General features: G+C 31.1%; 1 protein-coding gene across 1 annotated transcript in view; it reads left to right on the forward strand.

The window, feature by feature from the left end:
* Positions 1-6299: 6299 nt before the first annotated feature.
* Positions 6300-12594, forward strand: part of LOC143041901 (uncharacterized) — a 36032-nt gene continuing 29737 nt past the window's right edge. Inside the window, exons 1-3 of the mRNA XM_076214040.1 lie at positions 6300-6416; positions 8049-8317; positions 10389-10475. Coding sequence (XP_076070155.1) covers positions 8122-8317; positions 10389-10475 — 283 coding nt within the window. The 5' untranslated portion in view covers positions 6300-6416; positions 8049-8121. The remainder of the gene's footprint in view (positions 6417-8048; positions 8318-10388; positions 10476-12594) is intronic.

A 12594-nucleotide genomic window follows, 5' to 3' on the forward strand; every position in this document is an offset into this window, starting at 1 on the left:
AAGGTTCATTGGTCTTTGTTTAGTTATCTTGGTTAATGTTAAGTTTATGAGACAGTTGTAATAAAACTAAGCTTTATACTTAGGACTATCAACATAATATCAATGATTAGTATAGAAGGCGAGACATTTCAGCGTGTGCACTCTTGTCATGATATGTTTTTGTTTCTTTCTATGTAGTAGATGTACACAGACAATATGTATTGCATATGATCCGATCCCTGAAAAGAGTAAAAAAAATGAAAGAATTCTATTAATCATTATAGTGTTTTCTTGTTAAAAAAAAACAAGGATACAACAAGGTATAGAAATAATGTAAGTGTTCCCTACGAAGCATTCAACACACGCCATGAAATCCTATACCGAATTTGAAAACTGTTATTTAAAAGCAGAAATAACAGTTCAAAGACACCACGTGGGGATTTAACTGGTTTAATGATCAATGAAGCAAAATTGATAACTTGTTGAAGATGGTAACAATATTGACTAAAAATTACATAGACCATATTCATTTGAAAATATATATGTACAGAAATCTACCTTATTTTCAAAAGTAAATATTAAAAGTCTATCTATTAATTGTCACGTGAACTATATGCATATTTTCTATGTGTGAATATAGCACCAAAACAAATGTACAGTTGATTTTGATTATTAGTAGTTTTTGACGAGAAGAAGAAATTCATTTGCACTGAATAGGTAAAAAAAAATGACCAAACTAGTATAGACCTATTAAAACTTCGCTTGGCATCATGGGCCGTTTCTTTTTATTGAAGGCCGTGTGGTGACCTGTAATTATTCTAAAATAAATAAATCAATATTTTAAAGATAGATTAAAACAAAAATTCGCATGAAGTAAATAGAGATGCAAAAGTGCATGATACTAGCAATTTCCATGAATTTAACAAAATACAGTCAAATGGTTCAGGGTCAGTTAGATATAAAAATGAAAACGGTAGGACTTATAAGCAAGAACATGCGCTTGACGATTGATCACTATATACCACGTTCATTTAACAACTGTTTGTTTGAAACTGCATATTAACGAATCCAATGATCTCATAGTTACACAAAAATCTTGGCTAAAAAATAAAAAAGCTTTGATCGATAGATTGATTGATTCATTTTGTGTTTTACTCCACTTTCTGCATTTGGCAAGAGTTGATAAGATGAAAAAAACGGATTGCTCAGGAGACATAGAAGAAAAACAGTACATTTGGAAAATGAAAAATAGAAAAGATAAACAGCCAAAAAATTAGACAGAGAAGCAAACACTACCCCTATCATATACCAAGTTTCATTCAGGTGCTCCATAGAAGAATATATACATTTTTTATCTTTATTTATATACATAAAGGGATCCGAATATAAATTTAGAGAATCACGGCTATAGAAAATATAATCAATTATATTGAAATTCTCAGTTCCTTGTTAGAAAACTATAACACACTCGCATAAATAAACTATATAAGCTAGTAAACATGATTTCTCTGACAAAAGAATCCAATAATCTTTAACTTTTTACGTCCCCTTAATATTATTTATACTTGTTTAAGACAAGCATTTGAATATAGCAAAAAACTTCCCAGTATTTCGTTCGGACCTAAAAATAGATAAAAGGCTCTTGAAGGGAACTTGAAGAAGATTCAAATGAAGCGTTAATAAAATGAAAGATTGAAGTTAAACAGTGAATGTTGTCAAATGTCTAGCAAACGTTATTAAGAGCCCAAATAAATGAAAAACAATTCATATTCTTACTGGAATAATTTCATCATAGTTTAAATACCATTAAAAAATAGCGTGACTCCCTGGTTGGCTTGATTAAGACAAACTCTATTTATAGGATATATAGTAGGTTATTTGCGTTATAACACTAGTCCTAGTATTTTTGCTGTGAAGGTAAGACCATATTAATATTGTTCAATCTTATAGTTGTATTTTTTACTGTAATAATGACAATAGTAGTGATAAAAATAAGTGTAAACCTCTCTTCCTACCATGTCTACACGTTTAGGATGGTACTTAATGATAAAAGGCCAAAGGGAAACATTTTAGAATAATATATAATTAGTTCTGACCAGTCTTTAAACTAAATCCTGAATGCTATATGCCAAGCCAAAAGTACCAAATACTAACCATGCTAATGTTAATATTGAAGTCTTTAATGTGATATATATTTCTATTATTACATGATGCTATCTATCAAAGTACAAATCCTACCAAGTAATCACACTTTGCTTGCCTTGTCTTATTAGAGTGTGACACAGATCTATATTTTAATAACTTCAAAGGTTGGTTATTATAACCCCTTCATTCAGATTTACACCAACCAATCACAGGCACTCGTCTCAGAAAAAAAATTCCTATATACCTTTGTGTTATATAAAGGTATATATATATATATAGGGAAAAAAATCCAAGACGAGTGCCTGTGCAACCAATGGCCATAGTTTCTTTAGATAATTGGCAACGATCTTGAACTTATATAATAATAATACTCTTATTATAATTTAACTTCCTACTTCGAGTATAAATAAAAGAGGTTGTTGAAGGGAACTAATTTTGTGTATTTAGTAAACACTCGGGGGGGGGGGGGGGGCACTTTTTTTGGTAGGGGTGAGCAGCTGAGACATCAAGTACCCCACCCTTTTCATATATTTTGTTAATCAAAAATATATACCTTGTCATATTTTAATTAACAAAAAACAGACCTATAGATATATTTCAATATTTTCCCCGCTCATCATATTGTTAAGAAGCAAAATAGTCGCAATAATATCACCTTCTTTCCCAATAAATTCTTAAACACTTTTTTCTTATTGCCCATTTTACATCTTTCATTATGAAGATATTTCAATTTTTCAATTCCAAAATACAATACATATAAAAGACGTTTGGTCAGATCATAGATGGTATTACATCTGTGGTCAGATAAATGTAATATCACTCCAGAGTGTAACACCTTCACTGATTTTAACATGTTTAAATATTAATTAAAAACCGATAAAAAGTTTCATTGCCGTTCCCTCTTAAAGGACGCTGTCACAATGGAATTTCCTTAAATAATTGTTATCATGTTTTATGTATACAAACCCTTGAATGTTAATTAGGTGCAAATGTCAAAATAGTTGGATTTATTGCATCTATCACTGGCATCAGTGGAAATACCACATCAGAATAAATAGAGTATAATTGGTTTGACAAATAACTGATGCATTTACGACTGTGGTTTAACCGCATCAAGAATAAATACGGACATCTGATTAGTTTCAGATACTTATGATATAATCAAGCAAGTGATAATAGCAACCTATTGATATATTTAATCTGAATTTCTCACCCTTTTCATATATCATAGAGCATGAAAAAGTGACCTATTCCAGCGGCTCATCCCTACCACTAATTATATAGCAAGTGGCCCCCCGAGAGTAAACAGAAAATAGTATTCAGTTTTACAATAAAAAGACAGAAATCCAAAAATTCAATGGTTCATGATATCTTATTGAAACTGTTGTGTATACGAAGTTTGTAATATAGTATGAATATTTTAATTTGATATTTTTTTAAACCACGTGACTATAATCATGACGTCAGTTTTGGTTAAGACAACCTTTAAAAATAGTTTCTGGCTTTGACCAAATATAAAAATAAAATAAGTCTGATATTTATTTCAGTATAATCAGAAATATATTCCATTGTTCATATTTGTTTTCATATCTAACAATTTTACTATTAATTAGGTTAACGTAGGCTAAGGGGCTAAAAAGGGGATTGCTACCAACTTTCGTATCTATAATTTACATTTCATATCCAAGACTTTATAAATCAACATGCTTTGATTTGAAATTAAATAGTCATATGGGTTTATTTTAATTCAATGAAATAAAGACAAAAAAATTTTTCTCAAAAAATATTCTTGTCAATAAAGGACAAAATTACATTGCATATTAAATGATAGTAGTTTCGGACACAATAAATCATGTTACTACATGGTATTCTGAGTACTAATTTGAGCCGTCAACCACATATACATGTATATCAACACATACGATACTTCAGGCTATTGTCCAGAACATTCAGTTTAAAGAATGTTAAAGGGTGAATAAAAATTCAGTGGCGGATTCAGCGAGGGGGCGTAGAGGGCGTACGCCCCCCTTTTTGCTTGGACTTTTTTTTTTTGTGAAATAATTAATTAGACTAGACTTCGTGAAATTTTCCATTTCCTGTGTATTATGTTTTTAAGCGACAATTATTTACCGTTACAAAGATATATTTTGCACGTATTTACTGTATTATATTATTGGTTATGTAAAAGTTATGTGATTCGCTACGAGTTAACCAGTGCGTCGAAAAAACGTCACTCAGTCATTTTGAAATTCAAATAACAGTAACAAATTGTTTTGGCTGAGGGTGACACGTATGACACCGTCAAAGCGACAAAGAATTGAGCAAGAACGTAGTGACTTCTATTTCACAATTCCACAAACAGAAAGTAATACTCTATTATACTCTCATAAAAAAAAGTTTCACAGCAATATTATTGACCTACAAAAACATGTTAACCCCATACGCCTCAGCCTATTAATAACATAGCTGAATAATGATTCTCAATCAGCAAGCTCTAGATAGATTTAAAGTCTAAGGTACGGCCCATTTGATTTGTGGGGGCAGTCTGAGATATTTGAGAAAAGAAATTATTACCCTGATTTTTGCCTTAAACATAAATTCTGGTCGTATTTGGAATGAAAACAATAAGCTTGTCCACTTATTTGCTATTAGAAACAAAAATTTCCAACAGAATTATTTGGCCTTTATGTCTCAATTTGTCATTCATAAACTCGTAGTCATTTCAGACTCATTTGTAGCCTTTGGTTGATTTAGAACCTCACTTTCCTTGTTGGTGAAACATTTCAACCAAACATTTTGATAAAAATTGCTTGTTTGTCTTTCTTAAATCGTGTCGGTCGTATTGTAAATTTCATTAAATAGCCCGGCGTATATCTTGTTTACAACAAGATATCTGTGAGGTTATACTAACTAAACATGCAACATACAACAAACGAGAATTTTCCATGTCCATATTTTACTGACAAGTCCGACATCAAATATATTAGTCCATAGCTTAGGATTTATCCAATCATTACATAATAGATAATTAATGGGGAGAATACGGCATAAAAAATGTTTAACCCTTACACTTTACAGCAACTATAGAATATACATGCCCAAAGTCAGGAACCGTTTAAAAAGTGCATTTTACACTTATTTTATGTTTTTTTTTTAGCCTAAAAAAGGTCCCAAAAGTTTTTATTTATCATTATTTATTTCCCCCCCCCCCTTTCCAAAATCCTGGATCCGCCCCTGATATTTGAAACATGTGTTATATTGAGACAATCATTTGATTTTTTTGGGGGTCCAGAACATTCACTTTAAAGAATATTAAAGGGTGAATAAAATATTTGAAAAATGTGTTATATTGAGACAATCATTTGATTTTTTAGGGGCGGAGGATTCTAAGATTGAAATTTAGTCCATTTGAAAAATTATGCTATACAACAATGAGAGGGAATGACAACTGATTTTTATATTTTTACCATAACAATAAGTTTGTATTTTAGTTTTCATACACTTGTATTCCAGAATAAAAGATTAAGATTCGAACACCGATAATAATGCTGAAGTATGTATTATGTATATTTGACATCCGCGATTGACCCATTTTGTCTGATGTCCATTGTCCGAGTTAGAAATGACATAGATGTCTGATTTCCCCGACTCTCATCCTTATTTAAGCTTTGTTTAAATAAATTGTCTCATTCATTGAACGTTCATCAAAGACATTAAGCTTTGAAGAAACTTTTTATTAATCCGAAAACACAGGCGTGTATCCTGTCTCATCGAAAAGTGTCGTAGTAATGCTTCAGTTACTTCTCACCATTTTGTTCGTTCGATTGCATGCTTGTTATGGACTGTATAGTCCAGTACTTTTAAAGGTCCTGTCATCTTACTTTGAAGGTTAAGAGCAACCACTGAATTAACTTGACTATCAACCCTTTTGTAATATGGTCAATAGGGGTAAAGTATGGATTATACAAAAAAAAAGACATATACCCTTGATTTTTTCTATAGTCTTGTTTTGTATTAATTTGAAAATAAACTTTGGTTAAGAAAATGCAGCAACTTTCTGTAAAAGCTTACAATGATTTGATGTCATTCTATTTAGAATATTCTATTGACAAAAGGAAAATAATTGACTTTGTTTTGAAATTGTATATCAATAAAATCACATTTTTTTTTTTTGCAGAAGTCATTTACATAATCCAACAACCAGAACACTTCAATTTATACCAATAAAAGATTCAGACAGAATATGATTTGCACATAATTGTTATCGTGTATACGGCAGTCATATCATAAAGGTAAAAAAAAAAACCGTAAACATAAAACGGTTTATGTATAAAGATAACATCAATTAAACCGAAAAAATGGTTAAATGAAAACTGATTCAAAATACTACAGTACATACAGAAAAGGCGAACATAAAACCTTCAATGTTGATAGATTTAACCAGTCTTCTCTTATAGTCCAATTATCATATTTTTAATCGCTGTCATATTACCTTAAAAATTTGTACAGACATCTTTATTCCCAAATTTTATTTCTGTAGCTACGGTCAATGTTGCACATGCAATGACACGTTAAATCAAATCCTACTGAAAATATGATCCATGAGATCATTTGCTGAAAATAAGAAATGTTTTGTCATAGAAAGCTGCTCAATTTGTTTGACATATTTTATTTAAGAAAAATACAGATAAATTTGACCTTTGACATGTGTCATTGCCGATTACTATTAAATTTCATACAAGGTATAGCCACGCCTTACTCATTAACATATTTAATACCCATTAACATATTTAATCCAAACAAATAGGTATCGAGGGTACCAGGTTTATAGTTTCATACGCCAGACGCGCGTTTGATCTACATAAGACTCATCAGTGACTCTCAGATCAAAATAATTAGAAAGTCAAACAAGTACAACTTAGAAGAGCATTAAAGACCCAAAATTTTAAAGATTTGTGCCAATACGGATAAGGTATTGTATGCCAGGGATAAGAAAATCCTCAGTATTTCGAATAGTTCATATTTTTCAAAACAGTAAATTTATAAAATGACCAAATAACTCATATTCATGTCAACATGGAAGTGCTGACCACCGAGCTGGTGATGCCCTCGGGGAAGAAATGTCCAGCATCAGTAGCATGGACCCGGTGGTGTAAATAGTTATCAAATGTACTAGGCTTATGATTCGTCAGAAGCTCGTTTCGTCTGCATATTAATTATCAGTAACGCTGAAATCAAAATAGTTAGAGAGCCACATATAAAAGCTACGGTTTTCGTTAGCTCTGTTTAATAGGAATTTCATGGTTTTAATAGATACATGATAAGAGAAATTCAAGAGACATATCTATACATGTTTATAAACAAGTTTAAATTGAAACATCGTTCAAACCTATGATTGCGCTAGATAAAAAACGCATTTTTTTTACGTGTGCAAGTAAAACAAATTTCGTTGTAAAGGGTCTAAATACAGCATAAACAATATCCCCCCCCCCAAAAAAAGGGGAAAAGTATATTTTAACAAAGCGTATTTGACTAACCAGTCGAACAACTGATGTTCTTAAACACTGCCATTTACGATTGTCAAATAAATTGATCACACGGTGTAAAAAAAGATCTATATATGGTTATATATCTAGATGTCTATACAAAGGACCAACCAACAAATTTACTATGTACAGGATCGTCTAAAATAGACGATACTGTGCAGATATATGTATATATTTGTCTCTGGAAATTCTAAAATAATTTTAAGAACTCGTAGGAGTAAAAATACAATTTTTACAAGAAATATCAATGTAGGTGGAAATAGAATTTGCTGCATTAATTTTAAAGGCATTACCTATATAGGAATCTATTACATTCTAGTTTTCATTACAGTCTTTGAGGCACAATCTAGCAACTAATTACAAATTTCCATATTAAAGAATTTTAGGTATCATGTGTTTAATGACAGAAAAACAAACACCTTACACCGATGGTGAAATTTAGGAAGGAAATATGTCGACGGAAGTTTTTTACGAAAATGACAGGCTATACAGCCCTTTCACGGTCGGTAAAGAAAATAAGTCAACAGTTACAGATAATATATTGTTATCTTATATTGGTGGATACCAAGACCAACAAAACAAAACAGTAGCATTACAACTTCAGTGGATCCCTATGCAATTTTCCAGTGAATTACCTGACGATTATTGTAAGTTGGTCAAACTGTAAAGGGATAACGTATGAAATCAATGCATAACATTTTATTGTAGATTGTATTAATTAGTTTAATAAAACAACTTTTTTCAGATAAAACTATTAAATGCTTCGAATGTCAAATTGAATGAACTGTTTATTTTATTTTTAAAAGTATAAGGCAACATTCGATAAATTCGATAAAAGTTTATGCAGATCGTAAATACAAACACTCTTAATTTGACGTTAAAAAAACTATTACCAGTCTTTTAAGAACTAAAACTCTAGAGAAGGTCCAATGGCACACTGAATTACATGTACCTTTACTACAGAAATCAACGTGATCATTAACAGTTATTATTGTGTAAATTTAAATTTATTTGAAAGTCAAAAGTAATGAAAACATTCACCTTAGAACACACTTTTAGCTCTATTCGTACAAAAGACATTTAGCGTCAACGTTATCGTAGGATACAAACAAGAAAATATATAACGTCTTTAAAACTATTCAAAATAGAGAAAATCAGTCAGTGAAATTGCTCCGAATATTAAGATCTGCCTCTTTTATTTCTACCCAGAAACGTTTGCTTTGTTCCAAATGTCTAAGTCTGTGATTATATAAGTTTAAGCGATACCATTAGTTGTAGGTCAATGATATCTGATATGCATATGTATTAGGATAAGTACATCTCCATATTTCCATAGAGATAATCGGTATTTACCCCTTAATCATGTTGTATTGACTTTAAATGTTTTGTATAGTTTACAAATCTTTGTGATAAGATCAGTTTTAGATGGACCAGTAATGTTAAGTCAATGGTTGTATATGCATTTATAAGTATCATTTCCATTGAGATGATATGGTTCCGCTATATTTCATCAAGATTCATTGATTTTTATACGACCGCAAAAACATTTTTGGGATCGTATAATGGTATGATGTCGTGGTCGTCTGCGTCATCTGCGTCGTCTTCGTCGTCCGAAGACACATCGGTTTCCGGACAATATCTTAAATTTTAGTGAATGGGTCTATATGAAATTTTTCAAGTAGGTTCAATACCACAAAAGAAAGGTTGGGATTGATTTTAATAATGATGGTCTCAACTGTTTATGAATTAGGGGCACAAAAAGGACCCCAAAAACAAGCATTTATCTATGTTCAGGACAATAACTTGTGTATAAGTATTTCAGTTGCTCTGAAATTGAACCACAATGTTTAATACCACAGATAGAAGGTTGGGATTAATTTCAAGGGTTATGGGCCACAATGTTTAGGAATTAGGGCCAAAAAGGGACAAAAAAACAAGGATTTTTTCCTGTTTCCTGACAATAACTTGTGTGTAAGTGTATGGCTCTTTCTGAAATTGTACCACAATGTTCCATATGAAATAGATATCCTTCTTTTTTATCGTTATAATTATCTTTAATTTATAAATGTACCACATTAATGATTTTAAAATTCATATTTGATAATTAATTTTGGTTCTTTAACAATGCTCGATTGATAATGTCTTCTACACTATAAAATGCCATATTTCAGTAGCCATACAGGTAATTAAAAAACGAAAGAGTATTAATAATTTTGGAGATGACCCCCACATCAAAATGTATTCATCTTCCATCCAACACGAGCGCCAACAATAGTATCAACTTCCCTAACACGTCTATTATTTGCTTATTATTTGGTAACTTATTACCAAACAGTAAACAATATACTTGAGGAAAAGATGGTATACTGCAAACATGAGGTGCAAAAGTTTGTACACCAAATCCGGATTTTACCGGGTGTCGAAACGGTATTTGGAAGGCTATATAATCTAATCTATTTAGGATATACTCTTGAATTTTGAAAATAGTCGAACTATGATGAATGGATTATATAAATCCGAATGCAAATATTATACAAGCCCACACGAAACACATAAACAAGTCTAAATTGAAAACAATATTCCTTTAAAGTATTAAGTCGTTTGCTTCCCCTTTTTTCAAATCTATCAATCAGAATATCCATATACTTATTATGTGAATTCATTAATACTTTGCCTTAATTATTTTATAAAGTGAATTTATCTTTTTCTTATTTACAGCTTTATTAAACAAATGGAAACAAAAACGGGATGTTGATTATATGAATGATCGTAACTCTCTTAGCTATAGGTATAGAGAATGGAATAGTAAATATGATAATCTTATTTAATCTTACTTGTATGCAATAATTGATTATCCGTATGTATAGATTAATTAGCAAGTGTTTGAATTTTGTCTTTCTATTGTTGTTTTTGGCAAAAATACAAAAAAAAGATTTTAATACTAATTCCTTTTGCTTTGCACTAACTTTTTTTTCATCGAGTCAAAGGAGACAACATTTTTTAGCTAACCTTACCCAAAGAGACAAGTGAGCTTTTCTCATTACTTAGCGTCCGTCTTGCGTCGTCTTTCGTCATCGTCGTCGTCTGTTAAATTTTTGAAAAATCTGAAACTACTGGGCCAAATGAAACCATCTGCCCTGAGATTTTTAGACTCATCAGTCAACCTGTTGATGAGTTGCTGTCTCAAATTAGTTATTTTATAGAAATTTTACAATTTTTGATTATTATCTTAAATATTATAATAGATAGAGAAAAACTGTAAACAGTAAAATTGTTCAACAAAGTAAGATCTACAAAAACAACACGACCAAAATGGTCAATTGACCCCTCTAGGGGTTCATGGTAAATTTTAGACAAATGTACGTAAGTTTCTGCAATCTTTTTACAAAATTCTTCTCTGAAAATACTGAGACAAATTTAACCAAACTTAGCCAAGTCAAAGAAACTAAACAGACTAAAAGATCAGAAATACAAGATCAACAAAATAGAGATTTTTGTCGTGGTCTATTATCTTCTTCAGTGTTGGAGAGTGACCTTTGTTTGATATGCCCATAGAAAAAGGTGAGCGACACAGGCTCTTGAGAGCCTCTAGTTTGTATTGTTATAATATCTAAATATCGCTATATATATGTAAAACTCCAAAGCGTGTCCATTCCTCGAAATGTAATCGATTCCCCAAAACATGTCTAGATGGCCTAAACGTGTTCTTATCATCCCACATCGCCTTCGTTTTCAATTTCACATTGCCAAACGTGTCCAACAATTGTTAATAGTCAAAACGTGTCCACTTTAAGACACCTGAATGTCTCAAAACTTTTAACGCAATTATGTTCACGTTAATAATGTCAACGGCATTTTATTTCTCGGGGACATTATTAAAGATGCCGTATTTCGAGTTGATCCTATAAAAAGATCAAAACAGTCGTATCCAAAAGACATAAATGCTGAATTATTTTGGCACTATTACTGTGAATTAAAGAAAGAAACAGAGTTTAAAGAAGCAAATTCAAAATTTGTAAGCATTAGTTTGTTCAACGCCGGCTATTAATATTAGCATAATTGCAAGCTTTATTTTAACATACTTTTAACTCTCTGTTGCTGATTACTTATAGTCCAGTTACAAATATGTGATGCCTATTAAGATTGACAACATATCAAAAATACTGAAATACATAAGGGAGATTTATCTCTTCCTACACGTTGTTTGAATTTAACAACTGCATTATGACCGGACATGACTGCGTACTTGTTCATGGCACACAGCCAAATGGACTCCCAAATGTGGAAAGGATTTAACTGTCGGTTGACCTTATAAACCATGTTTCTATTCTTCATTCACGCTTGGAGGTAGGACAATATATGAAAGAATACATTAAAAGAATAAAAGTAAAAAGAAGAACACTGACTAAAATTTGTTATAAAACAAAATTATAAAGAAGAAGATTCGGTGAGGTCCTAAATGGTCCCTCTTTTTAGCTTAAATTTTAAATTAGGATTTATTCACATATACTACTATGAATCATAGCGTTTACAGTGACTAGATAAGAAATCAGCCCTTTTGTTGAAAATTTACGTTCCTGCTTTTATTTATGACGTCACAAATAGTAATAATTTTGATTTTCTCCGAAAAGGTCAATGAAAACGGGTAAATTTCTATCAATTATTGGACAGGAAATATAGAGCGCATACGTTGAAAACAAAGATCTTTTAAAGAAATGTGTGTAAAGTCATTTATATGTCTACTTTGAATATGTAGTTTGTCGACGCCTGTGCTCCATGATTCCTGATCCTACATTTGGTTGAAATTCGACCGATTTTGTAGCTTTTTGCCAAATTCTCTTATCTTGAACTATTTTGGATGTTAAAATCAACGCTTAAGAATAAAACTTTGACCAAAACATTTCTATTTAACTTTCTCACATGT

Source organism: Mytilus galloprovincialis, chromosome 8 (assembly GCF_965363235.1).
Source record: "Mytilus galloprovincialis chromosome 8, xbMytGall1.hap1.1, whole genome shotgun sequence".
NCBI classification, from domain to species: Eukaryota; Metazoa; Mollusca; class Bivalvia; order Mytilida; family Mytilidae; genus Mytilus; species Mytilus galloprovincialis.